The 26,522-nt window shown below is 45.4% G+C and overlaps 7 protein-coding genes across 7 annotated transcripts; 4 read left to right on the forward strand and 3 right to left on the reverse strand.

Moving 5' to 3' along the window:
- Window positions 1-16: 16 nt before the first annotated feature.
- M438DRAFT_378132 (P-loop containing nucleoside triphosphate hydrolase protein) lies at window positions 17-2,098 on the reverse strand (the record flags this gene model as incomplete). The annotated part of the gene is made up of 2 exons (XM_029908782.1): window positions 17-1,634; window positions 2,073-2,098. 2 exons carry the CDS (start codon window positions 2,096-2,098, stop codon window positions 17-19), a joined length of 1,644 nt encoding a protein of 547 aa, XP_029755669.1.
- Window positions 2,099-2,181: 83 nt separating this feature from the next.
- M438DRAFT_283628 (Mak16 protein) lies at window positions 2,182-3,243 on the forward strand (the record flags this gene model as incomplete). Its single annotated transcript, XM_029901403.1, has 2 exons — window positions 2,182-2,243; window positions 2,298-3,243. The coding sequence occupies 2 exons, from the start codon at window positions 2,182-2,184 to the stop codon at window positions 3,241-3,243; spliced, it is 1,008 nt and encodes a 335-aa protein (XP_029755670.1).
- Window positions 3,244-3,881: 638 nt separating this feature from the next.
- On the forward strand, window positions 3,882-4,993 carry M438DRAFT_339692 (putative D-mandelate dehydrogenase; the record flags this gene model as incomplete). Its single annotated transcript, XM_029904244.1, has 2 exons — window positions 3,882-4,197; window positions 4,257-4,993. The coding sequence occupies 2 exons, from the start codon at window positions 3,882-3,884 to the stop codon at window positions 4,991-4,993; spliced, it is 1,053 nt and encodes a 350-aa protein (XP_029755671.1).
- Window positions 4,994-5,526: 533 nt separating this feature from the next.
- Window positions 5,527-9,643, forward strand: M438DRAFT_409420 (uncharacterized protein; the record flags this gene model as incomplete). The annotated part of the gene is made up of 8 exons (XM_029910016.1): window positions 5,527-5,841; window positions 5,889-6,102; window positions 6,135-6,245; window positions 6,295-6,450; window positions 6,500-6,673; window positions 6,722-6,746; window positions 6,804-7,579; window positions 7,962-9,643. The coding sequence occupies 8 exons, from the start codon at window positions 5,527-5,529 to the stop codon at window positions 9,641-9,643; spliced, it is 3,453 nt and encodes a 1,150-aa protein (XP_029755672.1).
- Window positions 9,644-20,542: 10,899 nt separating this feature from the next.
- On the reverse strand, window positions 20,543-21,328 carry M438DRAFT_339694 (uncharacterized protein; the record flags this gene model as incomplete). Its single annotated transcript, XM_029904245.1, has 1 exon — window positions 20,543-21,328. One exon carries the CDS (start codon window positions 21,326-21,328, stop codon window positions 20,543-20,545), a length of 786 nt encoding a protein of 261 aa, XP_029755673.1.
- Window positions 21,329-21,594: 266 nt separating this feature from the next.
- On the reverse strand, window positions 21,595-22,620 carry M438DRAFT_283566 (ribonuclease H-like protein; the record flags this gene model as incomplete). The annotated part of the gene is made up of 1 exon (XM_029901398.1): window positions 21,595-22,620. The coding sequence occupies one exon, from the start codon at window positions 22,618-22,620 to the stop codon at window positions 21,595-21,597; it is 1,026 nt and encodes a 341-aa protein (XP_029755674.1).
- A 221-nt stretch (window positions 22,621-22,841) lies between these two features.
- On the forward strand, window positions 22,842-26,200 carry M438DRAFT_349611 (uncharacterized protein). The gene is made up of 4 exons (XM_029906437.1): window positions 22,842-23,156; window positions 23,263-25,008; window positions 25,060-25,308; window positions 25,887-26,200. Exons 1-4 carry the CDS (start codon window positions 22,925-22,927, stop codon window positions 26,009-26,011), a joined length of 2,352 nt encoding a protein of 783 aa, XP_029755675.1. The 5' UTR covers window positions 22,842-22,924; the 3' UTR covers window positions 26,012-26,200.
- Window positions 26,201-26,522: the final 322 nt, after the last annotated feature.

Raw genomic sequence — 26,522 nt, forward strand, 5'->3', positions numbered from 1 at the left:
TTATTCTTTAGAATTCTCATTTGCCAACGCAGAATTTCTCAAACACGACTCCGAGTACTTCTTCCACGTCGCCAGCTTCGCCTTTACCAGTGATTCTGGCAAGACAGTTGGCAGCGTCACGTAAGTTCTCAGCGGCCAGAACAATGTCGACGTCAATCTCCTCGAGACCGGAATCTTCAGTGTTCTGTGTGCCGGCTTCCACTTGTCCTAAGAACTGCTCGAGATGGAACTGGCACTCGTCAAGTAGAAGTCTGTGACGCTCTGTTGCACCAAGAGACTCTTGCCAAATCGAAGCATCGGTGTCATCGTCCGTAGCTGCTACCGCTGATGTCATATCCTCGAATTGTCTGATCAGACCTGAGAGGAAACTCGGAATGTGGCCAGCGTCTGGAGCCGTAAATATCTCTGCATCTCTGCAAGAGATGGCGAAGATGTTTTCGAGTCTGACGTGCGGCAGGGCATCAGCGACCTGTCGTCGGAAGTTTTCGAGCTCGGAGGCATGTCCTGAGAGCAGATCGATCTTGTTGAGTACCACCAAAACATTCGACTTTTGTTCCGCAAGCTCAGCAGCAGTGTCGATGACTTCTTGATCTGGTTTGAGGACCACCTTCTTGCCTTCAAGTTCCAAGGATAAGACTGCGATGACGACGTCGCTTTCGATTGCTCTCTGCTTGGCACGCCTCATACCTTCCTCTTCGATCATGCTGATTTTCTCTTGCATGTGCTCTTGTTGAGCTTTGGCAGTCGCAAGGACAGCACTTCGCAGGCCAGCAGTATCGCCCAAGCGACAGAGATAACCGCCTAGATCAATGCCGACTTCGACCACATCGCGGGTCGTGCCTGCTTCTTGGCTGACGATAGCAGCCTCGCGGCCAACAATGCGGTTGAGCAGACTGCTTTTGCCAGCATTAGGCGCGCCAAGTAAACTAATTGCAATGCCGTTACGTAGCAGTTCTCCGCGCATTGCATTACGACGATGCGTGTCAATCAGGAGCACCAAGTCTTGAACCTGATCTGCGACAGAAGATGCCAACTCGGATGGCGACTCGTCGAAATGCTGGTCCTCCGAGAAATCAATCAAGGCTTCGAGCTCGCCTCTTGCTGCCAGGAGCATCTTCCGCCATGACTCGTATCGGATGGACAAGTTGTTGGTAGTGCCACGTACTGACAGACGACGCTGCTGCTCGGTATTTGCAGAGAGGGTGTCTCCCAGGGCTTCTACCTGTGTCAGGTCAAGACGGTCGTTCATGAAAGCTCTCCTTGTGAACTCCCCGGCTTCTGCATATCGAATAGCACCGGGAGCTGACGAGCACTGGGAGATGGCAGCTAAGACGGCTCTAACAACAGCTGTGCCTCCATGCACGTGCAGCTCAAGAAGATCCTCCCCAGTTACTGTTTTTGGAGCTGGAAAGTAGAGGACCAAAGCACTAGAATCCAGGAGATTGTCTGGAGATGGCTTAGCCCAAGGACGATATAAGGTCCGCACGGCAGCATAACGAGGCTTCAATGGTTTTTGCCCAGGACAAAGGCTGTGATAGATATCCTTGCATGCTGAACCGGAGATGCGGATGATGGCAATGGCTGCTCGACCAGGAGCAGTGGACAAGGCGTAGATTGTCGGATCACCATAAAACCTTGTTGAAAACGAAGAAGCAGTGCTTTGATGCCTCAATGTGATTGCAGGATACTTCCGAGCGGAGAAGGATCCAGAATTGCGGAAGTCAGATGTGGTTGGCGTGACTGGTGACACGGCCAATGGCAATATTTTAGCCGTCGAAGAAAGACATGACGACCGCCTGATAGCAAGTGACAATGAGCTCCTGGCAAGCCTCATTCGCCGCAAGCATTCAGTTATGTTGGAAGATAATTGAGATTTTACGGGAGATAGACGAAAATCAGGAGGCGAGGTTTGCTGACCATCGGGGTTGTGCTGGACGGGGCCTCGGGCCGTGCCGAAGGCGGTGAACAGCCAAGAATCTCGACGCTGGCAATCAAGTTCTGCTCAGAAAAAAGTCGCCGGGCGCTTCGCAATTGTTGATCGGATTTATTTTGCCGCTTGTCCTCCTTCGCACCTACGACCATTCATCGGCGTAGCCATAGTCTCGAGAAGTCTCACTTCTCGACCGTCCCTTCGACACCCAAAGACAGCCAATACCGGACTAATAAATCACAATCGCCGAAATGGCCTCGGACGAAATTGTTTGGCAGGTTATCAACCAGCAGTTCTGTTCATTCAAACTCAAGTACGACATTTGCGCGCCTAGGACGTTCTGAATTTGACTGACCCTTCCGCGCAGGACAACCAAGGAGCAAAACTTCTGTCGCAACGAACACAACGTTACTGGTCTCTGCAACCGTCAATCATGTCCCCTCGCCAACTCTCGCTATGCCACCATTCGCGCCGACCCGCAAACGCAGCGTCTCTACCTCTACATCAAGACCATCGAACGTGCACACATGCCCAGCAAATGGTGGGAGAAGATTCGTCTCAGCAGCAACTACTCCAAGGCTCTTGAGCAAGTCGATGATCGCCTGAAGTACTGGCCCAAATTCCTGGTCCACAAGAACAAGCAACGTCTCACTCGTTTGACTCAAGTCAGAGTCCGCATGCAAAAACTCGCCCGTGAGGAGGAACGTCTTGGAGAACAGCTGGTACCCAGACTCGCACCCAAGATTCGCAGAAGGGAACAGACCCGCGAGCGCAAGGCAGAGTCAGCCGCCAAGATTGAGCGCGCTATTGAAAGAGAACTGGTCGAGAGATTGAGAAGTGGCGCTTACGGCGAGCAACCTCTCAACGTTGACGAGAACATCTGGAAGCGCGTCATGCGCACTCTGGAGCGTGGTGGTGAGGCCACCCGCGATGAAGACCTCGACGAGGGTATTGATGAGGAAGATGAGGAAGAGTACGAATACGAACAAGAGGAGGAAGGTCCTGACGTCGAGTACGTCAGTGACGTTGAGGAGAGCGACGACGACATGGACGACCTGGAGGACTGGCTTGGCAGTGAACAGGAGGCTGGCTCCGAGAGCGAAGAGGATGAAGACGAAGACGAAGACGAAGACGACGAGAGCGGATCTGGAGAGGACGACAAAGAGCTGGCCAAAAAACTCGCAGACCTCAAGAAGCGCAAGAGACCTGCTGCCGACTCAAAATCAAAGAAGAAGGCAGGCTCAAAGGGTCCCAAGAGGGAGATCGAATACGAGTACGAACGCCCTGCTCGGGAGATGGTCATCGCAAAATAATCTTCAGGAGCATGAATGGGCTTGTTTCAGCGCTGGCGTTATGTGGGAAGGCATTCAAAAACATAGGTACCATCTGTCCGACTATGAAGCTCAACGCGGTTTGCAGAGCAGTACGAATAAAACAACGTTCTTCATTTTAGCAACTGCACGAGACACAATCACAACCAGCTCCAATACCTGACAGCGACACCAAGGTTTGCAGTACAATTACTCAGTGATCTCTTGGGCTTCTTCGGATGCATCTGGACAACGTGTTGTTCCAAGCAATCAAGCACAAGTTGTGTCAACTCAGCTGCAGAGCGATCTCAGTCCCCGACCACACAACCCCGAAGACATCTGAATGAGGAAGTATTATTTGCGTGTCTGACCTGGTGCAACCTGCAGGTGGCTGCGGAAGATCAACCCTTCGGAAACCAAACACCCCACAAGCACCCCACAAAACGGGCAGGTGTCGGCTATTGAATTTCAGTCGCCGATACCGATCGCTACCCATCTTTCCTCCTTCACAACACCAATTCTCGGAAACAGTAGTCCAGACAAATAGCTTGCCTTACCCATCATGTAGGTCTTCGGTCTCTTGTTCTTTTGTTCATTTCTCTTTTCACCCACCATATCCCTACCAGAAACACCACACAAACATGGCTTCCAAACCTAGCATTCTTCACCTGGGCGACCCACCTCGCTGGCATGCAGACCTATACAGCAAACTTACAACACACTTCAACGTCATTACACCCACAGCAGCAGAACGTGAACGTCCCGAGTTTCTTAAGGCTTTGAAAGAGAAGCGATGGGGTAACTTCATAGCCATCATGCGACCTTTCTGGAACACTGGTGGAGAAGGCGGCCGTGTGGACAGAGAAATGATTTCGCTCTTCCCGGAAGGTGTAAAGGTGTATGCATCTGCTGGCGCAGGCTTCGACTGGGTGGACACCGATATCTTGGCCGAGAGAGGTATGATCCGGTGGTTTATTCGCACTTGGTCCCACCAATCGTACTAATAGAGATTGCAGGAATTGTATACTGCAACGGCGCAGCAGCATCTTCAGACTCAGTAGCTGACTCCGCCCTCTTCCTCATCATCTCCACATTCCGCAACCTCGCTTGGTCTCAGATGGCCGCTCGTTCAGGAAACCCAGACGAACTTTTCGATGCACACAAGCACTCTCCAACCACTGCCATAAACCCAGGTGGCCGTATCCTCGGCATCGTGGGTCTTGGAAACATCGGCTACCGCGTCGCTCAAAAAGCATACCTCGGCTTGAACATGAAAATCGCATACCACGATCTTTTCCGCAAGCCCAAATCAGTAGAAGAGGCAGTCGGTGCAACTTACTACGACACTTTGGATGAGATGCTGGGAGCTGCAGACTGCATCATCGTCGCAACACCATTCTCAGGCAAACAACTCTTCACCGCCGAGAAGTTCAAGAAGTTCAAGCGTGGGAGCAGACTCATCAACATCGCTCGTGGACCTTTGGTGAATGAAGCCGATCTGGTTGAAGCCTTGAAGAGCGGTCAGCTGTCGGCATGTGGATTGGACGTATTTGAGAATGAGCCTCATGTCAACAAGGAGTTGTGTGGTCTCAAGCAAGCTACTTTGACGGCACACACTGCTGGCGGCACTATCGACACACATATTGGATTCGAGGAATTGTGTTATAAGAATACTTTGGGCGCGTTGTTGGAGGGTAAGGCTATCACACCGGTGAATCTGCATTTGATCAAGGCTGGAAAGAGCAAGTTGTGAGGATGAGATATATACACGTACGTACTTACGAGATCAAAACGCTTTTCAAAATTCAAACACATCAATTCCTGCATCTTTGTGCTCTTCGGGGATTCGTGAAGAAGGGACGATCGAGAGTGGGAAGGGAACCAGAAGCCGATCCCGAGTTCGCCAAGCCCGACGTCCATGTGCCGAAGACCAGTCCTCCTCCCATTCTGTTCCATCGCCATCTGACCATGCCGGCGTATTGCCATTCACGACGCAGTGCCATCTTGCTTTTGATGTACCTTCATCATGCCGTATATAACAATCCGAAGTTGCGTTCAACATGCAGCCTGAACAGCGATTGGCCGGACAATATGATGGCAAGACGCGCTGAGAGCTGTGACTGGTCAACCTGCATGCACGCACAGCGCCACATTCCCATCATCTGCCTCGGTCTTGAGGCGGTGCTCTCGCACTGATGGTCTTGTCAAAAAGGCTTTGTCAGCTCTTGACAACTCCTTTCTGTGACACTGACAAGGTTACGGTTCAATACTCACACCGGTCGGGGCATGGCTTCCCTATGGCAGAAAGCGCAACAACAGCTGAGCGATGCCGATCAGCAGCTCTTCGACTTCAACAGACCAGAGTCTGAGAGACGGCTTATCTTGGAAGATATCCTCAGGTCTGTTCAAGTACAGAATGAGCGGTGTCTCAACAAGAGATGGAAAATCAAAGGCATTGGCGGGAGAGAGATCATTCTCCGTGATCTATGCGGGAAGCTGCTATCATGGGTTAATCAGTTTCTGTCGGTGGTCGACGTAATAGCGCAATATGACCCGGTCCACTCATCGCTTCCATGGGCTGGCATCAGGCTCTTTCTCCAGGTAAGCAAATTGATAGAGACTGCAGAGGTCTTGCTGACAAGCACCAGATTTCTCTGAAAGACATCAAAACGTTCGAAGCAATGATTGAAGGACTGGAAATTACTGCTAGAGTGGTGGCTCAGTACAGTCTCGTGGAAATACTCTACCTGAAAGATCATACGGAGGCCCAGAAACAACTCCAAGGTCAAGTCACCATTTTGTATGCTGCCGTTCTACGGTATCTCTGCAGAGCAAGGAAGTATTACAGTCACAACACTGCAAGTAAGTACGCTGTTCGAGACTAAGATGTATAGCGCGGACGTTTGTCAACGCCTTCCGTCCGCCGGAACTTGATGATGCTCTGAGCCAAATCACAGATCAGGAGGCGCTGGTGTGTCGTCAAGCAGATCTTGTTAATACTGAAAGTACGTCGTGCTCCAATGAATGCTGAGGGTTTGGCTGATAGCGCATAAGGGCAGATGAGCTTGGCTGCACTTGTCAGCGACATCAAGGCAGCCGGAACAATTACTAACAACGGTCTGGAAAGCGTACAACGAAAGCTAGACAGATTCGGGGTCTCGTTCTTGCAGACCACCGGTCAAGTATCAGCGCTCCATCACGATCTTGACCGTAGGTTGCTGCATGTCTCATGTGTGCTTACAGTGCTGATGATCTGCAGAAAAGCAAAAGATACAAATTTTGTCGTGGCTTTCGTGTGTACCATATCGACAGCACTATGAAGCCTTGTCCGCCGATATCATGCCTAACTCGGGCCAATGGCTGGCTCTCAATTCGAAGTATATTGACTGGTACCAATCGGGCTCTTCACAGATGCTGCGTCTGATCGGATCTAGTAAGTGATACTGTTTTAGATGCATCCAGTTCACTAATCACAATTCAGCTGGCTGCGGTAAGACCAAGCTCATGTATGTGATTGCGTGTGGCTTCTCCGTTGTTATTGATACCTGCTAAAAAGAGTCAAGCTCCGCTACACTGCAACGCCTAAGGAGCGAAGTCGAAACAAACCCGACTGCTGCACCCATCGCATTTTTCTATTGCTCTAAGAACCCTGGTGAGCTCGAACGTGCAGATCCATGCCAGATACTCAGAACCCTCGCAAAACAAATTGCGCTTTCGGAAGATCAAACCGGCATATTAGCACCAGTCATCAGCATTCATAAGAACAAACGCATCCAGGCTGAACAAGACGGACTCAGTCCCCCAAGTTTGAACTTGTCAGAATGCAAGAAGCTAATACTAGAACTCACGGCCATGACTCCGGCAACAATCATCATTGACGCTATAGATGAGTGCAACTCTATCACCCGGCATCAATTGCTCACAGCGTTAGAGGAAATCTTGATCCATTCCCATAAACCTGTCAAGATATTGGTCAGCAGTCAGAAAGCTCGCGACATCGACGTTCGTCTTGACAAGTTTGCATGCATCATGGTCAACGAAAAGCAGAATAAGAACGACATTGATGCTTTTGTTGATCTGCAGGTGGCAACAGCAATAGAAAGCAAACAGATGCTCGCTGGAAGAGTCTCTCTTGACCTCTCAAACCGTGTCGCTTCGATTCTCAAAACCAAGGCTGAAGGGTCGTTTCGATGGGTTGCCCTACAGCTCCAATGCCTTTGCGATCCTGACACCGTCAAATTGGAACGCGATGTACATGATGTCCTTCTTCGACCGCCCCAAACACTGCTCGCTTTCTATGACTCGATCCATCATCGAATTCTAGCAATGGAAAAGCAAAGTCAGTCGATTGCGTTCGCCACATTCTACTGGCTCCTACATGCAAAATAATTGCTGTCCGTCGACGCGCTCCTATCTGCTGTTTCAATGTCTTTGATGAAAGACGATAAGTCTCTTGCAATCGGTGAGATACTGGATTGTTGTTGCAATTTGGTCGAAATTGATGAGGTCTTGAACGTGGTCCGACTTTCCCACTCGACTGTACAAGAGTATGCTTGCTGAGTTTTGCTGGGTTGGTCCATTATTGACTTCGAACAGTTATCTCGAATCACTCGGCCATTTTGCTCCTCAGCAAGCGCATGCCAATTTGGCACGCAGCTGTCTAGAAATCTTGATACACGCCTCGGGAAACAGCATGAGCAGAATTTACTAATATGCCGTAGTGTACTGGGCTGCTCATTACGAGATCGCACAATTCAAAGAAAAGGCGGATGTGGACCTCCTATCGACTTTCTTGTTCGAGGACGACCATCTCGACAAATGGCTAGAAGCTTTGAGCTCCATACTGCCAACTCACCAAACTAATCTGGCCGGCGAGCTGTCACAAAAGCTTCACGCTGTTTGGAGTGTTCCAGAGTCTCCCTTGTTTGCTATATCATGTTTCGGCTTGCATCCTGTTTTAGACTTCAACCAGAACAGCGATCAGATCCTAGACTGGCATCAGCCTAATAGCGATGGTGCATCTGCTCTGAGTCTAGCTTCTCACTTCGGTCATCTCGAGACCGTGAGGTATCTGCTGCAGCAAGATCTCATTGCCGGATCTGCTCGCCACATATCGCCAAGCATGGACAAGCAGCAGATCGGCTTCAGAAATCGATCGGCTTCTGGATCTCGGCCACAATCTTTCGCAAATGCAATCCAGGCAGCTGTAGCAAGATCGCACGAATCCATCGCAGAACTCATCATCGAATACGGCTTTTGTTTTCCAGATCAAGAGTCGTTCGATCGCTGTTTCCGTCGAGCTATCTTCAGTGGTCAACTCGCTGTTGTCGAACTCCTGATTGGAAGATTCGCTGGCATGTTCACACCTCAACGAGTCCAGGACCAGCTTCAGGTTGCTCTGTTCAGCGGCAAGGAGAGACAAGCCAAGGGTCTCTTCGTGAGGTATGGTGATGTAAACCAGCAGACTGGTTTCTTCGGAAACGCTTTACAGGCTGCAGTCTGCGGCGGAAAGCTCAGTCTCGTTAAAGCGCTAGCAGACCGTGGAGCGAGACTCGAAGTGAGAGGTCTATACGGCTACCCTCTTCGCGCTGCTGTCGTTTTGGGACATGAGAATATGGTACGCTGGCTCCTAGAAGAGGCCAAGGCCGACCCGAACCTTGAGGATATTGAGCTTGGAGACTGTCTTCAGGCAGCAGCCTTCAAGGGTCATCTTGGCATCATACATCTCCTTTTACAGCACGAAGCCAATCTTGAAGGCTTGGGAGGACCGTTCTGGACACCGCTTTCAGCTGCCTATTCTGCTGGACAATTACAAGCTGTTCGGGTACTCTTGAACCATGCCGCTCGATTCGGTGGTGAGTCAAGACTTCGACCTCGAAGTGCTCTGCTTCCTCTTCCACAAGGCCGTAAGAGGGAGATCATTCGTATCCCCTTGCAAAGGGCGACCTTGCTCACAGCTAGACTCATGCCGGAGGCCGGACTAGTGAACGGATGCTTCAAGACATATTTCATCTATCCCGAAGGACGCTATGGCAATGATGGAATCAAGATTTCTTCAACACGAACAATCCAGGTAGTCTGGATATCGAAAAGCGGCACCCGAAAACCCATACAAGCCTCACTACACAAGGTCATGTCGGATTTGCTCTCTACAGTCCCAGACGGTGCTAACATAGAAGAGCATATACGCTTGGCGATCGCCTCGAAAGACATGCTTACAGTTCTGTCCAAGCTCCGGGAAGTCGACGATCGCCTACTTTTGCTCGATAGCCAAGTCGTTGGTCAAATAGACACTGGAGTAAGTGGCGCTCAAGTGAACCATCGTATCGCGCAGGGAACGGTTTTGAGGCTACGGGGTCCAAGAACGCACGATGGTTCCTCCGCTCCAGGGGCATTCTTATAACACTACTGCTTTTCTCGCTCGTGGGCAAACTTTTCAAAACCCCAAACTCTGTCGGTCTACTGTAAACCCCCATCTTCAGTGGCTTTTCTCGCGCTCTCTCATTCTCCTCGTCCTCGAATGTCCTGCGCTAGCCATGTGTTATTCTTTTATGTCATCGAAGGACGTGATTTCCTTTTCTTGCCTCCGAATCCTTGGATTTCTTTGAGAGATACGGGGGGCTCTTCTTTCTTCTTTTTATCACTGATTGCGAGATCCTGTTTATGGTTTTGCGTAGTTTTGACACCAGTGTTGTCATATGAAGAAAAGAAAAAAATCCTCATGCGAGACGGACGGTACGGGCTTAAGAAAGTCGGCCGGGTTAAGATCTCGATGAAGATAGTGGGTGAATTGTTGGGGGCTAAATTGATGGTGTTCCAAAACATTTCTTTGTCATCACTTGCCTTTGCGGATATATGGAGAGATATGGAACACTAGGCGATCGGGTTGCGTTATAGCCATTGCAAATATTCTTGAGGTGCAGATGTAGGTCATTGGGAATATAGTTGACTCCAATACTTTCTAGACTGATGTCTATAGTTGTATGGATACTCGAAGTTATTGCTCGAACCAGCATCGCCACATCCTCATCGATCCACATCGTCGTACCCTCATATCTAACTATCTGACACTCAATAGTCGTGCTCTCGTCTTCCGCAACCAGCTTTCCACCATCACCATCAACAAGCACCCAAGTATCCACCTCATCATCACCAAGATGATACGAAAACACAATACTGCTGAAACTCTGATCCGCATCTTTACACCAGATATCAGAAGATGCGTCATCGTGATTATTGTTCATCATCCAGCGGAATGAAAAGTCATAGGTGGTGCCTGGGGTTGTGGCGAAGGTTTGAGATATGGATATGCCTGCTGGTTCGCGGTTTTGGTATTCTGCTTTTATGGCGTTGTTGCTGTTGTAGCCGGGTGATGCGATGATGAAGGTGGTTGGCGCTTCCCTCATGATGACGTTTGAAGACCATGGGCTGAGAGAACCGGGTTCGAAGTCTGCGTTGATGGGTAGATCATCTGATGTCGTGCAAATCGTTGAGGAGGGTAGTGCTGGTGCGGCTATTGACGATGCTGAGGTTCCACATGCGGAGAGGCGGTTGAGAGAAGACGAAGAAGTAGAGGAAGAAGAAGAAGAAGAAGAAGAAGAGGAACAAATAGAGATAGTCGAGTACAGCGTCACAGTAGAAGCTTCGCCAGTCAATGCGACTGTCGAAACTCGAGCAGCAGAAATCGAATTACCGCGATTCATGTTCATGTTGACGGTAGACATGGAGACAACAGTAGAAGCTGGTAATGTCATGGTCCAAGTAGATAGAGGACAAGTCTGTGAGCATTTGGTTGTAACAGTCAAGGTGGCAGCTGCAGCAGTACTCACTTCCACAGATCGAGGACAAGACCTCACAGCACAAGTCCGCGAGCACTGTGCCATAACAGTCGGCGTCTCAATCGAAGTAACCGTCGACTTAGCACAAGAGATAACTTTACATCCAGTAGGCGTAGTAGTCTTGGTACTGATACTAATCAGCCACTGAACAGCCGTGCTGATTTTCGTCTCGGTCTTCGTTTTCCATCTCGTCTCTGTCGACTTGACGGTCAAGATATTTGTCTCCGTCACTGTGTAAGTTTTAGCTATGTAGGCGATTGCTGATGCGGTGATACAGGTGCAGGCGCCGGAAACAGCGGTTGCTTTTAGTTTGTGGTATGAAGCGGTTTTCTTCGCTCTTTAACAGATAAGTAAATATTCATCAGTTGTAGAAGGATTTGGAGCTTACCCAGAGAGATAGAAGTAGCAGAAAGCGACTAGTGAGTTCTCGTTGCTTTTAATGGTGTTAATGTTAGCATTATTGCAGGCTAAAGAGACCGAGCATTTTCTACTCGACAATGTTTCATTTAATTGCACCTGGATAAAAAGGAGCGTAGAAACAAGGGGGCTTTTAGAGGACGTGTAGTAAATTTTAGAGGACGTGTAGCTGGCCCGCCGCGGCCCTGCGCACGGACCCTTTTCGCACTAAAACTAGCTGAATTTATAGGCGCGTTTAGGCATGTTAACACTCTCTAAAAATCAACAACATTACGTCATCGAATTAGTTATGTCTTAACCGTCGTACGAGGACGACCTTCTCGACGATAGCGGCCTTACTAACCTTATACGCCCTCGCCCTCGCCCTCGCTCTAATTCCTTTAACTCTAATGCCTCTATCGAGAGTAACGATACCGACAAATATAGCGTATCTAACGACAAGGATACTATAGTCGTCGCTAACTTAATACTACCTCCTCCTACTAGCTACTTTACGACCCTTACTCTACTCGAGGAGCATATCTACCGCTATGCGCGCGACTATAGCTATAACCTATTAGTTACTACCCTCGATAAGCAATATAGTATTAGAAGGACCTATAGTTATACCTAGCGTAGAGGTTACTCTCTAGCCCGCATAAACAACCCTTAAGTAGCTTATAGTAAGCGCCCTTATCGTACAAAGAAGAGAAGAGGCTATAAGATAGGAGTTATTACTAAATAGAAGGTCCCTAGTAGTCCCTAGGAACTAGTCTATAGTTAGCACGCTTATGCTTATAACTATAAGCCTTCTTATGCCTCCGTGTTTACTAGTTATCGCTATCGCTAGTTAGAAGACCTAGTCGTACTTAGAGAGATCGAGATCGACTATTATACTAGAGTAGCTCCTTGCATTACGCTCGCTCGTCTCTATTACCTTAGGTTTAACTTATTACTCCGCTTAGACATCTATAACGAATAGTAGCGTATTTAATAGGTTAATCTTAATAGTAAAATACCGATCGAGCGTATAGTTAAGGTAGTTAGTAAGACCGACAATTATTAGAGTAGATATATAACTAATGCCGAGGGCTATATTACTAACTTATTTATTACGCGTAAGGAGATAGTCGAAATCTATCGTTAGTACCCTAATATCCTCCTTCTTAATAGTTAAAATAAGTCGTGCAACGGGTGCATAAAATACTCTAGCTAGCGTAGGGAAGTAATCCTAGAGCCTATAGAATTAACCGAAGGTAGAGACGCGACCTTTGCTAGTAAAAGCGCGCTAACAGTATATAGCGTAGTAATTAATTAAAGAGAAGAAGAGTATCTACAGGCGCAATCTATTAAGAGCATCCTACTCTACTAAGGCGTTAGGATGCTAAGCTAACCTTATTATCCCCTTACTTGTTACAGCCTATTGTAGACCTATCTACAACAGAACCTTACCGTATTATAATAGAGTTGTAACTCCTCTAAGTGTGCTAGGACTACACTATTTTCAACTCTCCTACTTAGGACTATACATATATTACTACATGCCTAGTAAACTAATAAACCTCTTAAATGGAGACTTATTTAATAGCTTTATAAGGCTATTAGCAACTATGTTAGTTGTTCCTATAAACTTAACCTTAAGCCTATTCTTCTTAAGGAGATCCCTCTAGTAATGGTAGGCTACATTAATGTGTTTTGACCTATTAGAGATTTGTGCATCTCTAACTAAACTAAGGGTAGCTTAATTGTCTCCTCTAATAAGAATAGGGGAAGTAATTATATACTTCATTTTCTGTTTGAGTGTTAGCTAGAATATGCTTTCTCCTATAAGATGGGTAGAGCCTATATCTCTTAGAGTAAGTGCAATCCATTGTAACTGTTTTGCTGCTACACATATAGCTATGTGTTTAGCATCCATTGTAGAAGTAGCCACAGATTTCTGCTTCTTGCTCATCTAACTAATAGGACCATCTACAACTATAAATACATTCCTAAGAATTAATAACCTATTAGATCTTGTAGAAGCAAAGTTAGAATTAGAGTACCCTACTAGTCTAGGCCGGTTCATTCCTTTAAATATAAGTCCTTAATCTTATGTTAATCTTAAGTACTTAAGGATATGCCTTGTAGTAGACATATAGAATTTAGCTAGATCTCCTAGGTACTAGCTTAGTCTCCTAAGAGCGAAAGAAATGTTAGGTCTTATCAAAATAGCAAGATACATAAGCTTCCTAATTAATGTCTAATATCCCTTTTAATTAGTTCTTAGATTAGCCTATTCTACTAGCCTAATGGAATTATATCTATTCATTAGGGTGCTTGTCTTTCTTGTCTTGTCCTATTACATACTATACATAGAGAGGATATCTCTAATGTAGTGTGCTTAATCTAATTTGACAATCCTTTTCTTTCTATCTCTAGTGACCTATACTCCTAGGATCTTCTTAACTTCTCCTAGGTCCTTAATCTTAAAGACTCTTCTAAATTCTGCTTTGAACTAGTTAATATTCTTAATTGACTTTAAGGCAATAAGGATATCATTAACATAAACTAGGAGAATCAGATTCTTGTTAGGATGTATTAATAGGTAGGGGTTAGCATCCGATTGCATAAAGCCTAGCTTTTGCAATTTAAGAATACACTTCTTATTCTAGTCTCTTGTAGCCTGTTTAAGTCTATATAGACTTCTACAGATTCTGAGACATTAACTAGCAGGTATATTCATTCTAGGAGGTGCCTTTATATAAATGTCTTCCTTTAAGAATGATTTAGTAAAGGCATTGTTAACATTAATAGAGTAGCATTTAAGATCCTAGATTGCAACTATTGTAAAGAAGATTCTTAGAGTATTATGTCTTAGAGTAGGCGTAAAGGTATACTTATAGTCAACTCCAAATTTCTATGAAAACCCTCTTACAACTAGTCTTGCCTTAAGCTTGTCTAGAGAGCTATTAGTGTTAAACTTTGTTGCAAAGACCCATTTACTAGAAACAATGTTGTAGCCTATAGGTAGAGTAGTAATCTTAAAAGTACTATTTGTAGCAAGTGCATTCAATTCGTTTTAAATTGCTTCTCTCTACCCTTCTCCCTATATCTTGTCTACAATTGCTTTAAGATAGGTAAGGGGAATAGGGATGTCCATTCTTCCTTATGCAACAAATGCTACCTCTTTATCCTCTTATAGTAAATAGGATTCTTGGAATTATTGTAGAAGATATTTAGTCATTAACTAATAGTCTTCGTCTTATAACACATCCTTATCTATTACTAATAAGGCTAGAAGGGAAAATAAGGCCTTATAGTACTTTGCCATTTGTTTATCTTCTAAATAGTCTATATTGCTTTCTTCTCTAGACCTTTTCCTATTTTAAACTTGTTCATTAATATAGGGATTAGCGATGTACTTATACTAACTCCTATCAAATCTAGGTGGTTTAGTGATAACAACATTGACATTAGGCTTCTCTGCTAGTATAGCTTCTAGGGGACTAGATATATCCTTAGTTCCTACAACTAGTGTTGCTACAACTAGGGTTATTGCAATAGGAACTTTAGTAGGGGCTTTAGTTATAGCTTCCTTCTAGGTATAACTTCTTGTAGCTCTATTAGATTTAGGCAATTTATCTGCTCCTACTAATAATAGTTTCTAGGTAGGATCATCTTGTCTAGCATCTATATCTTGTTATAGAGTTTAGTTAACTCCTACTAATTTTAGATTCCCCTATGCTATAGTTTGCTCTAGCAGAACTTCTTTCTTAATCCTAGGTCTGCTACGAGGGTTTCTCTCTGCTATAGTGCTAGGAGAGTGCTAACTCTTAAAATTGAGCTCTTCTAGAGTAAGCTTCTCTTATTTAAAGAATTTGACGTTGCTAGTCTTAATTACATCCTTTCTGTTAGGTGCCTAGATAAGGAATTGTTTGCTAGTGTCTGTAACATATCCTAGGAATGCACTAACCCTTGCTTTGTCCATAAGCTTGTCTCTTCTAAAAGATTATAGAATTAATTCTCTTTCTATATAGGAATGAACCTTATAACCCTAGACTCTAATATGATCTATGTTTGGGGTTCTTCTAGTAAAAGCTTCATATAGGCTTACAAGGTGATCATTAATGACTAGTCCATTTAATGTTCGATTTCTAATATAGATGCCTACTTAATAGGCCTCTACCTAGAACTCTGCTAGTAGACCTAAGTCCTTAAGAAGGGCTCTTATGTCATTCTTAATCTATTGGTTTTCCCTCTTAACTAGACCGTTCTGTGTTGAGGTGTGTAGGACTATTATCTAAGCTTCAATTCCATACTGTTCTTCAAGTCTAGAGAAGTGTTTCACTAGTTCCTTTGCATTGTTAAGTCTAACACTCTTAAGAAGATGTCTAGACTGTCTCTTAACTTAAGTCTTCTAGGTTGCAAGCTTATTAGGGCATTCCTTTCTCTCCTTAATAGGGATCATCTAGGACATTCTTATATAGTCATCTTTAATAACTATTGCCTAGGTAAAGCCTTCTCTAGAGGTAGGGAATGGTCCACATATATTAATAGATACCCTTTCTAGAGGGTGTTCTTTTCTAGCTAATACCTTGCCTTTTAACTTGCAGAATTTTGTTAGTGTGCAAGTCTAGCATGTATGCTTAACAACTTTGACTAGTTTAGCTATAGTTATGACCTTATGTAGGTTTGCAATCTTTGTAGATCTAAGGTGGGCAAATCTCCGGTAGTATAGCATATAGTTGTTAACATCTCTCTTATTAGAAGCATTAGCATTAGATTCACTATTAACTTCTTCTTCTTAAATAGAAGGTAGAGCCTTAGGTGAATTTGTTGCAGGTACTATAACATCTGTTTTAAGTAGGTTATCTAGTTAGGACTGAGTTGCTATAAAAGCCTATAGATTTAATTTTGTCTAAGCTAGCTTTAGTAAGATGGAATCTAGGATATAGATTCCTCCTCTCTCCTTTACATATAGAACAATGTTACTATCCTTATTAAGGTAGTACATGTTCTATAAATTAAAGCTGCCTTTCAAACTAGCTTTACACAATTTTCTCCTAGAAAGCAGATTAACTCTAAGCTTAGGAACAAGCAGAACATCCTTTAATCTAAATCTCCCTCCTCTATAGTCCATTACATCTATAACTCCTCTCTTTGTTAAAAAGAGTTTCCCTCTACTAATAGCGATTGTTGTTCGTCTTATAGTTGTAGGAGGTTTACTAAAGAGAGAGGAATTATTAGTTATGTAAGAACTTGCGCTAGAGTCGGATATCTAGTAGTCTACTATTGTAGTACTAACATTTTCCTTACTTAAGTTTACGAATTCAACTTCTAGTTCTCCTTAATCACTTCTAGATAGGCTATCTAAACTAGAGTCAGATGATTCTAATTCAGTCTGTGTTGTAAGATAAGCCTTAGTAAACTTACTTCCCTACAGCTGTTTAACAGATTTCTTTAGGTATTCAATTTCCTTGTTTAGTCTTATAACTTTAGTTCCTTAAGAAGATATCTGCTCACTTAACTTCTTGTTGTCTAGATGCTCTCTTCGAAGCTTTCTGCTATAGGCCTTAACTATAGAGATGTAGTTGTAGGACTTCATCTAGTAATCGGGTGCACTATATAGATAATAGCTTTGTCTATCTCTCTATAAAGGACTCCTTGCTCTAGTAGGTACATCTCTCTTCTAGAAAGAAGATTTGTTCTAGAAAGAGGACTTGTTGTTCTAGTAAGGCTTCTTTACATAGTAGGTAGCCTCTAGATTAATAGTTGCCTATGCCTTATTTAGAATAAGTAGGACTTCTTTAGGATCAACTTTTCCTCTAGCATTAATTCCTACTTTATATGCAGCATACTCGATAGGTAGTGCTACAAGTAGTTGCTAAATTCTGGACTTAATTAAGTTAAGAGATTTCAATTTAGGTCTTTGTTTAACAACCTTCTTGCCTAGGGTATTAATTTGTTGCTAGGCAGCATTAATTGAAGTAGATACATTAATCTTAAATGTAGAGAATTTAACTAGGTATTGTCTACCTATAGATGCAAGTCTTGTCTTATACTTCTTCTAGAGTCTCTCCTAGATGGCTTTAGAAGTCTCTTCCTCTTTAACTAATTTAAGGTTAAATTCATTTAGAGATAATCTAATATAGTATCTAGCCTTTACATCCTTTTGTCTAAAGAGTGTAATATTAGTTGTTCTACTAATAGGTAGATCCTAAAGGGAAATGTTCTTTACCCTATCTATAATAGATGTAGGTGTAGGAGGTGTTATAGGGGGTGTAGATGTACCCTCTACAGTCTAGAAGACTCCTTTAGCTTTAAGCTAATCTCTTATCTATATAAACTATTTGTCTACATTGTCTCTACCTAGGGTTGCTACCCTCTAGTGTTTAGACATTATGTAGTTGTCTACTAAATCCATCTTATAAAGATGTTATAGTTGTAGTTACAATTAAGCTCTCTTTCTATTGTCGTGTTGCAATTTCTAATGTGTTAGTTACAAGTTAACTTGTTGTATGCTAAAGGTGTGTATTAGTGGAAGGGATGGATTTCTAAAGGTACTTAACTAAGGCGAAATTGCCTAAGTAGGTTTAGTTATCTAAAGGGTGAAAATGGGTAACTATATGTCTCTATTTCTATAGTTGTGTAGGTTACTAAGTATCTTAGTTGCCTTAGTAATGTGTGTGTGTAGCTATATATCCTTGTTTCCATAGCAGTAATAGGTGACTAAGTTTCTCTATTGCCTTAGTGGTGTAGGTGACTATGTATCCTAGTTGCTATAGTCTCTCTCCTCTTATTTATCTCCTACTATTCTTAGTGGAGCCTTAACAAGTTATACAGGTTCTAGGATTATGCAAAACCTGGGCTCATAACTAGTTGAAATAAGTCGTGCAACGGGTGCATAAAATACTCTAGCTAGCGTAGGGAAGTAATCCTAGAGCCTATAGAATTAACTGAAGGTAGAGACGCGACCTTTGCTAGTGAAAGCGCGCTAACAGTATATAGCGTAGTGATTAATTAAAGAGAAGAAGAGTATCTACGGGCGCAATCTGTTAAGAGCATCCTGCTCTACTAAGGCGTTAGGATGCTAAGCTAACCTTATTATCCCCTCACTTATTGTAGCCTATTACAGACCTATCTATAACAGAACCTTACCGTATTATAACAGAGTTGCAACTCCTCTAAGTGTGCTAGGACTACACTATTTTCAACTTTAACTATACTTATAAGACTAACCGCTATAACATCCCTCTTCTTAACCTCTATAGTATAACGTTAAATAATAAGAATATCGCTCTCGGTTATACCTTCCTTAAAAACGAGTAGGTAGACGGTATAATAAAATAGTCCCTTAACTATATTAGGGACATATTCGACAAGCTATAGGTCCCTCTTCCTCGTATTATTATTTACGATAGAGCTTAGTCGCTAATTAACACTCTTAATAATGTCAAAGGCGCGTTTAGTAGTATTCCTTATATACTCTATCGATAGTATTAGAATAAGTGCGTACTCGCGTAGTTATAGAAGGAGAGCTATAGCTTTAGTAGAACCTATCGAATTAAAGGTTAGCGTATTAATGCTAAGGGAGTAAATAGCGCTCTAACTAACATCTATTATCCTCTCGTCGATATAAAGACTAAGGACGACTTCGAGGAATAACTTTAGAAGCTCTACGACCGTCTAGAACTATACTAGCGAGACTTCTATCGCTACCTTACTAATACCTAGTTTATATATAAGGACCTCTATGTTACTACTTAGACTAACCGTTACCTCCACTTTAGGAACTATACTACCTTAAGGCTTAAGGGCGCTTATACTAGCCTTAAGCGCTAGCTCTAAAACTCTAAGTATAATGTGCTAACGTTTATTAGACGACTCGAACCCTAGTAGGTAACCCTTAAAGTAGATTACTATAACGAATTGTCGCTACTTAAGACATTAGTAGTCGTCGTATTTATAACTAACCCCTTCCTTACTAGGGTCGTTCGAGTTATTATACTAGCTAGTCTCTAGAAGTTAGTACCCTAGCTCCGTAAGGCTAGAAAGATAAGAGCTACTATCTAGCGCGATACTAATACTAATAGAGGTAAACGATATATAGGGTCCTTCTTAAGTATTTAGGGTGTTCCCTATCGTTACTAGCTCCTCGAGTTACTTAATTAAACAACTAGCATTAGATCTAGTTAGTTTAACTCGCACTAGTTTATTAACTATAAATAAGTACTACCTCTTCGCGAGCCAACTCGACTACTTAATTTTAGAACTATTAGTCGCCTCCGTCCTACTTAGATTACTTACTAAGCTAGCACTAGAATAACTAGCAACCGTTATATAATGTCGAACTTTAAAGACGGCTTCTAACCTCCTACTTAGTTAGCTACCCCTACTCTATCTACGCCTATAACTTTAACACCCTTAACTCTATTAATAACCGGCTATAGCCGTAGCCGCCCTTAAGGTAGTACTAACCGTATAAGAGGAGGACCTAGTTTAAGAGGAGGACGTATAAGAGGTAGTCGTAGTCGTAGTACTACTTAGATAGTCGAATATACTACTATAGGTACCCTCGCTAACGTCCTTCGTAAGGAGGAGGCTAGAAGTACTAAGGAGGCTACTCGTACTAACGACGACGACCCTTAACTCTATACTTGTAGCTTTAGCTATACCGAGCATACTTAGTAGATAAATTTAATAATATGTGCTCTAATTTCTTATGGCCCATCTAACTTCTTAAATTTAGCTAATTTTGGTATGAAAAAGGCCCGTGCGCGGTGTTTAGACGGGTAAGAAGAATGCAGCTACACGTCCTCTAAAATTTACTACACGTCCTCTAAAAGCCCCCTAGAAACAACAGCTGCAATACACTATATCGAAAAGTTCGTGGAGTAGATGATGGTGAGGTCTGGTGAGTAGTTTTCATTCACTACATACGTGCAGTCACACACAGGAGAGTCATCATGATGCTTGAACCATTCTTCGATAGCATATGTCTTCGCATCAGCATTCAAGCTGGTTAGAAACAATACTGAAAAGCAAGCCACAAACAGAAAATATCAAGCCGAGCCCATGTCATTCGCTCATCTCAATGATCTCGCGCTGTGACTCTCATCATCATACTCTGGCGGACGCTCGTATACAGGCAAAGCCTCTTCATCAGACTCATCCACAATCATGGGTACTTCTCCAGGCATAGATGTAGCCGTTACTCTTCTGACGGGCTCTGCTCGGGGAGACCCTGTGTCTCCTTCTGGACGTGCAGGGGGAAGTGGCTCATCAGGACTCCACGAGAAGTTCGAGTTGCCACGGTCATTGGGATGTGCAGGAGGCAGAGGATCCATGGATGTGTACGGACCACGAAGGGGTGGGATGAATGGTCTTCTTGAGTCGTACCAGATCTGGGGCTCTGGCTCAGAGAGGGCTGGCAGGTGTGGAGGCATAGAGTTGACTCGATCGCCGTATACAGGACTGTAGGCTTGTGGTGATCTCCAAGCGAAGGCTGGACGTTCAGCAGAGGGGGTATCGACACGTTGGGGTGGGGGCGAGTTGTAACGGCCAGCCCAAGTGTACGTAGGAGTGGTGGGAGATTGCGGACTCGACGGTTGACCACCTCGAGGGTTTGGTCGACGTCGACGCTGTGACGGAGAGCGTGGATGAATTGGTGTAATGTTCACGTCAACTCGAATGCCTGTCGTCTCATGTCCAAAGCCATAATTGGCGAATGACTCGGGAGAGAATGCCACAAGGATGAACATGATGATGATTGCTGGAATTGCGGCGAAGACGAGACAGGTGGCGGCAATCACAAGAGCAGCACGTAGTATAACAGTGCCCAGGACAGATAGTCGACGAGGATTGTCGGCCATTGTTCGTGTTTGGTCGAGAGAGGTTAGTTAATCACGAATATAAGTAGTCCAGGGCCCCCAATCAGGCAGGTGCATTCGTCGAAGCACATGCTATTCGCGTCAGGCATCGACGTGGCTACGACAAGCTTCAAAGAAGGCACGAGGGGCTTTCGACGAGGTCATTGCAGGCTTTCGACAAGGCCACACCAAATGTCGATGAATGACATGTGACGGCGTGATGGTTTCGACGCTAGCAATTCTCTTGTGCGGCGTGATTTGGTAGGTTTTTAGAATATCTCTTCGGTGACACGTCTGCCATACCACGTGGAGAGTTGATCCTCTCCCTGTGCATGCTCTTCGGCAGAGTACATGAAGAAATTAGTCAGCTTTGTCGAGTCTTCATCTTCTGCGACAGGCCAATTGACCTTTGCAGCAGGCTTGACATCAAGCAAGTCTTTGGCAGTTGACCAACTGAACCGACACTCGTTGCCCCAGCCAAATAGAGGGTCCATGTTCTTCTTTAGCCAAGTCGAGCAGCGAGCATCACTCGGATAACCAGAACCCCAACCTTCGGCGGGCTGTTCAGGCACGTCCTTTTGACCAGCAACAGCATCCTTGAAGACTTGATAGCAGACATCAAGAGCGGCATCTCTTGTGACTTTGGCGCAGACACTGGCGGCTGAGACACAAGGGTACAGCGAGTCGGCCTTCTTTGCGACGGTGATGCTGACTGTAGGGAAGATGCGTTCGAGCTTTTTCTGGTATGCGGCGGGTTGGCCAATTGTATCGATGTATATCTCTTTCAGATTGACACCCTGTGCGAAGACGGCATGGATGAGGTCGATGGTGGCATCCATGGCTTGAGCGTTGAGGTTGTATGTAGCCGTGGGTCTCATCTGGGCAGAAGAAATGTCTTTGGCTGACATGACACGAGTAGCCCATCCAGAGGATTCGTACAGTTCGGATCCGGGGGTACAGATGGCCTGCATTAGGGATGAACGTACAGCTGGCGAGAGGACCTTGGAGTCGTCAAAGTGATGAGTGTCGGCGAGCAGTGTGCGGTGCATTGACAGAGGTAGGTAGTAAAGGCCGTAGACCATGGGACCGAGTACAGGACCTCTGCCAGCTTCGTCAACGCCCAAAACACACTCAATCGACATGTCGTCCTTGAGCATCTTGGGGACAGGAGAGATATAAGAATATGAATCTCCCTTGGCGATATTAACCCTGTCAATCGAGGGGGCCATGAAAACGTCATCAGGGGGTGTTTCGAGGGAGATGTCCTGCTCTTGGGAGTCCACAGCGTTCTCCATTGGTTCGTCCATGATGTATATGCGTGGTGTTTAAGATGATTGAAGATAGATGTGTTGGATACTCGTGGTGAAAGCAGAGTTGGCTTTCGGTAAAGAAAGTCGGACGCGCAGAGGGGGAGACGCGACGTGAAGGCGGGGAAGCCAAGCTAGCTCGAAGGGGAAGTCAGTAGCTTGGCGTGTTGTTTACAGCTTCCAAACCTTGTCGACGCCCAAAACAAAGAAGCCATCACCCGGCGACATAGCACTCATCATATTTCTCGACCAGGCGCATTTGTCGCATCATCCTAGGAACCTACGCGACATCATGCCTGCTCGTGCCGGTACTTCAAATACGCCGCAACGCGCTTCGCGACGACACAACAACTTCAAGGAAAACATCAACTTCTTCGAGCCCGGCAAGCAAGGCCGTCGCACCGGTCTCGTTCTCAAGGACAGCGGAGTACGCGATGAGCATGGTTTCGAGCCCGTCAGTGGCATCTTCTCGTCACCCGAACCTTCACCACAGCAGCCCTCACCCCAGCGCCTCCCACCAAATGGTAACGACACAGCCCTGGGATCGTCGGAGATGGTTCTGCAAGACAGTACAAAGAGAACCATGTCCGCACCGTAATCACTGAACATGCGCTGACTCAATCTTCACAGGCTCAATTCCAGAAATCACAGAAACCCTCAACTTGCGCAAGACTCCTCACCTACCGCCAAAGACTCAGACTCCGCGCCGAACAAACATTGGTGGCTCGCCCGTCCGTCACTCTGCTATCAAACCTGTAGATACCCAGTCATCACCTCAGCACCCGCTATCTGTTCAATCCACGAATCGCACAAGCAGACGCCTCGATTTTGCAAACAAGCAGCAGAACAACAATGCCCAACCAGCCGTAGCCCCCAGCCCGAGTCCCTTCAAACCGCGTTTCGGAAAGTCGCGTAAGAGCGTCTTCGATTTGCAACAATCTCCAAACAGGCCACAACAGTACCTGGAAGAGGACGACGACATTGACAACTCGGTTCAGCAAGTTCAAGATGCTGTCAATGAATTGTTCGACCAAGAGCCGCCAAAAGACGTCCTGTCTTCAGCCCGCAGCACCAGATCACAAAAACGCAAACAAGCAGATCCCGAATCGCCCGTCGCAATGCAACCGCCTCCAGTACCAATGTCTAATAAACGCTCAAGGCCGAGTCTCGATCATCAGGACGACCAGACGACTGTGGATCAGACAGTCGCAGACCAGACCGAATTGCCCGACCAAACTGAACTTCCAGATCAGACCAAATTGCCTGACCAAACCGATGCCGAATACACATACATCACCGTGGACCAGACAGAAATGCCCGATCAGACTGAACTGCCCGACCAAACAGAACTTCCGGACCAGACCGAGTTGCCAGATCAAACCGAATTGGTCGACCAGACTGAAGCGCCAGATCAGACTGAGATGGTTGACCAGACCGAACTGCCAGAAGAGACGGGTGTCGAATATACATGGATCGACCAAACAGTCATGGACCACACGACTGTCGATCAAACGATAGCAGAAGAGACGGGCGTAGATCAGACAATGGCAGATGAAACTGTCATGGACCGGACAGAGGCGACACACATGTACGATCACACCATTGCAGATCCTACCATAGCCGACGAAGACATTGCAGAGACGACCGAACTCCCGGATGAGCCTGTTGTGGAGAGAAATGCTCCTCTCTCGACAAAGAAGAAGCGGCCATTCGAGGTGCGAAAAGATACACAAGAGCAACCTCACGAGGACGACGCGAGCGACCACGATCAGGAACACGATGTTTCCTCTCCATCACATGCCGCGCAAGATTTCATTCCTCCGCCCGAGGACGATGTACGAGACGAATCTGAACACGAAGCGCAACCAGAACCGGCTAAGAAACGAGGTCGCGCCAAAGCTCCGCCAAAGACAAAAGGGAAGAAGAAGCAGGCTTCAGCAAGTGTTGAACCTCGTCCGAGGGCGTCAAGAGACAGCGAATCAGTAGGCCCGGATGGTCTCAAGAAGCCAGGTCCCAAGTCAATCGTGAACCTGCGTGCTGGAACCCCCGCAGAAGACGAAGGTGCCAAAACTACAAGATCTGGACGTACTTCTATCAAGCCATTGAAATACTGGTGCAATGAGACCTACATCTGGAACCAGGGCGAGGTTGAGGGTGTCGTTCGCGCAGAGCCTGTAGAGCAACCGAAACCGAAGCGCGCTGCTCCATCCAGGAAGAAGGCGACGAGATTGGGTCCCATCAAAGAGGACGAAGAGGAAGACGAGGATTTATTGCCAGAAGCCTGGGAGCAGGAATTGGGTGTTATTAACAGTACAGTTCGAGCTTGGGATCCCAAAACTGGTACTGGCAGCATCGAGGCAGATGGTGTGAACGAGGGTATGAATGTCTTCTGCGGTCCTTCAAGCACACATCACTAACAAACGATAGACATTGCATTTGCCGCTACAGCCATTAAAACACAAGACGTTCACGGCTCGTCATTCCGCTACGCGAAGGTTATGACCCTTCCGTTCTTCGGATCCGGCATGGTCGAAATCCCACCTGATGGCTACAAACGCATGAAGAACTCTCGCAAGATGCAAATGGTGTTTTTCGTCCATGAAGGCAAGGTTACAGTCGATATCGAGGACGTACAATTTGGTATGACCAAAGGTGGTGTCTGGCAGGTACCGAGGGGTGAGTCTTTTTTTCCTTCTTTCTTTGCATTTCCTCTTCTCCCATCACCTGTTCCTTCTTTCATTTCTCTGTTTGTTTGGCATCAGGAGAGCAAGAAGATCTACGACATGGCGGTCAAGCTACTCTTCTTCACCGCAACACGATGCTGCAGAAATCATGCACGTTTCGACACACACCGACTCCATCAAGGTGACACCGAGGGGTTCCTCCTCCTTGCACGACAGCAGACGTCGAAATAGACTTCCATCTCTCTTTGACGTGGCACGAGTCAGGGGCGAACTGTTCACTTTCTTGTGTCACACGCTTGGAGAACCTGGGGAACTGCAATATCAGCGAACCATGGTATTGGGACCTTTTGTTTCCAATGACGGAAGATCCTTCACGGACCTTGTGGCTTGTTGCTTTGCATGGATTGATGATTACTACCTTGATTGTTTGACACGAGAGCGGGGATGTCTTTTTGTGACACCTTCCTGATCCTGCTATTGCTTTTCTTCCCTGCATCATCATCATCACCATTGCAATTTCTAGTTTGAGAACATTATGTGGGATTTATGCTGATAATTCATGTTCTACAGGAAACAACTATGCCATTATGAATGAGAGTTCGACACACTCGGCCAAAATCTTCTTCGCCCAAGGATGCGAGATACAAGCTTCGATGAATCAGTTCGAGGATATGGGAAGGGAGTCGCAGTCTTGAGTGAGCTTCCTTCCCTGTGATTGATTCTTCTGCTCTTCTTCTCTTTGAATTGGCAGTTAGTTTGGTCATTCTTGCCACTTTCTCGTCTTTTTTCGTAATCATAGTCATGGATGGATTGTTTTTGGCGTTTTTCTTGCGGACATTGGGTTGGTGTCTCTTGGACTCTTGGACTTGTGCCTTTTTTTTTTTGCAATGGTGGCATCATTCGGCATGGGTTTTCTTCTTTTTCTTCTTCTTTTTTCTCCTTGTCGATATTAGGATTTTTACGAATGTTTATGAAAGAGTCTCTGCCTTAATCATCTTCTCCGCTGCTCTCCGCCATGTGATCTTTCTATTGCTAGAATGACATCTGGGAGCATTTCTTTGGTGCTTGATCTAAATGGTTTATCTGCACCGGCATAGCATCATGTATATTCGGGCTGCAAAAACTCTTATCATGTATGCGTGTACATGTGTAGGAGTAGAAAAAAGATACATTCCTGGACATTTCCGAATTGATGAGACGGAGCGA

Source organism: Aureobasidium pullulans (genome assembly GCF_000721785.1).
Source record: "Aureobasidium pullulans EXF-150 unplaced genomic scaffold scaffold_32, whole genome shotgun sequence".
NCBI classification, from domain to species: domain Eukaryota; kingdom Fungi; phylum Ascomycota; class Dothideomycetes; order Dothideales; family Saccotheciaceae; genus Aureobasidium; species Aureobasidium pullulans.

What these genes read in the sequence shown, in the direction of transcription:
- M438DRAFT_349611 (XM_029906437.1), top strand. Translation starts at nt 22,925, where the DNA reads ATGCCTGCTCGTGCCGGTACTTCAAATACGCCGCAACGCGCTTCGCGA. An exon ending in GGCAGATGGTGTGAACGAGG is followed by an intron (nt 25,009 to 25,059) that starts GTATGAATGTCT and finishes AACAAACGATAG; the next exon opens with ACATTGCATTTGCCGCTACA. An exon ending in TGTCTGGCAGGTACCGAGGG is followed by an intron (nt 25,309 to 25,886) that starts GTGAGTCTTTTT and finishes CATGTTCTACAG; the next exon opens with GAAACAACTATGCCATTATG.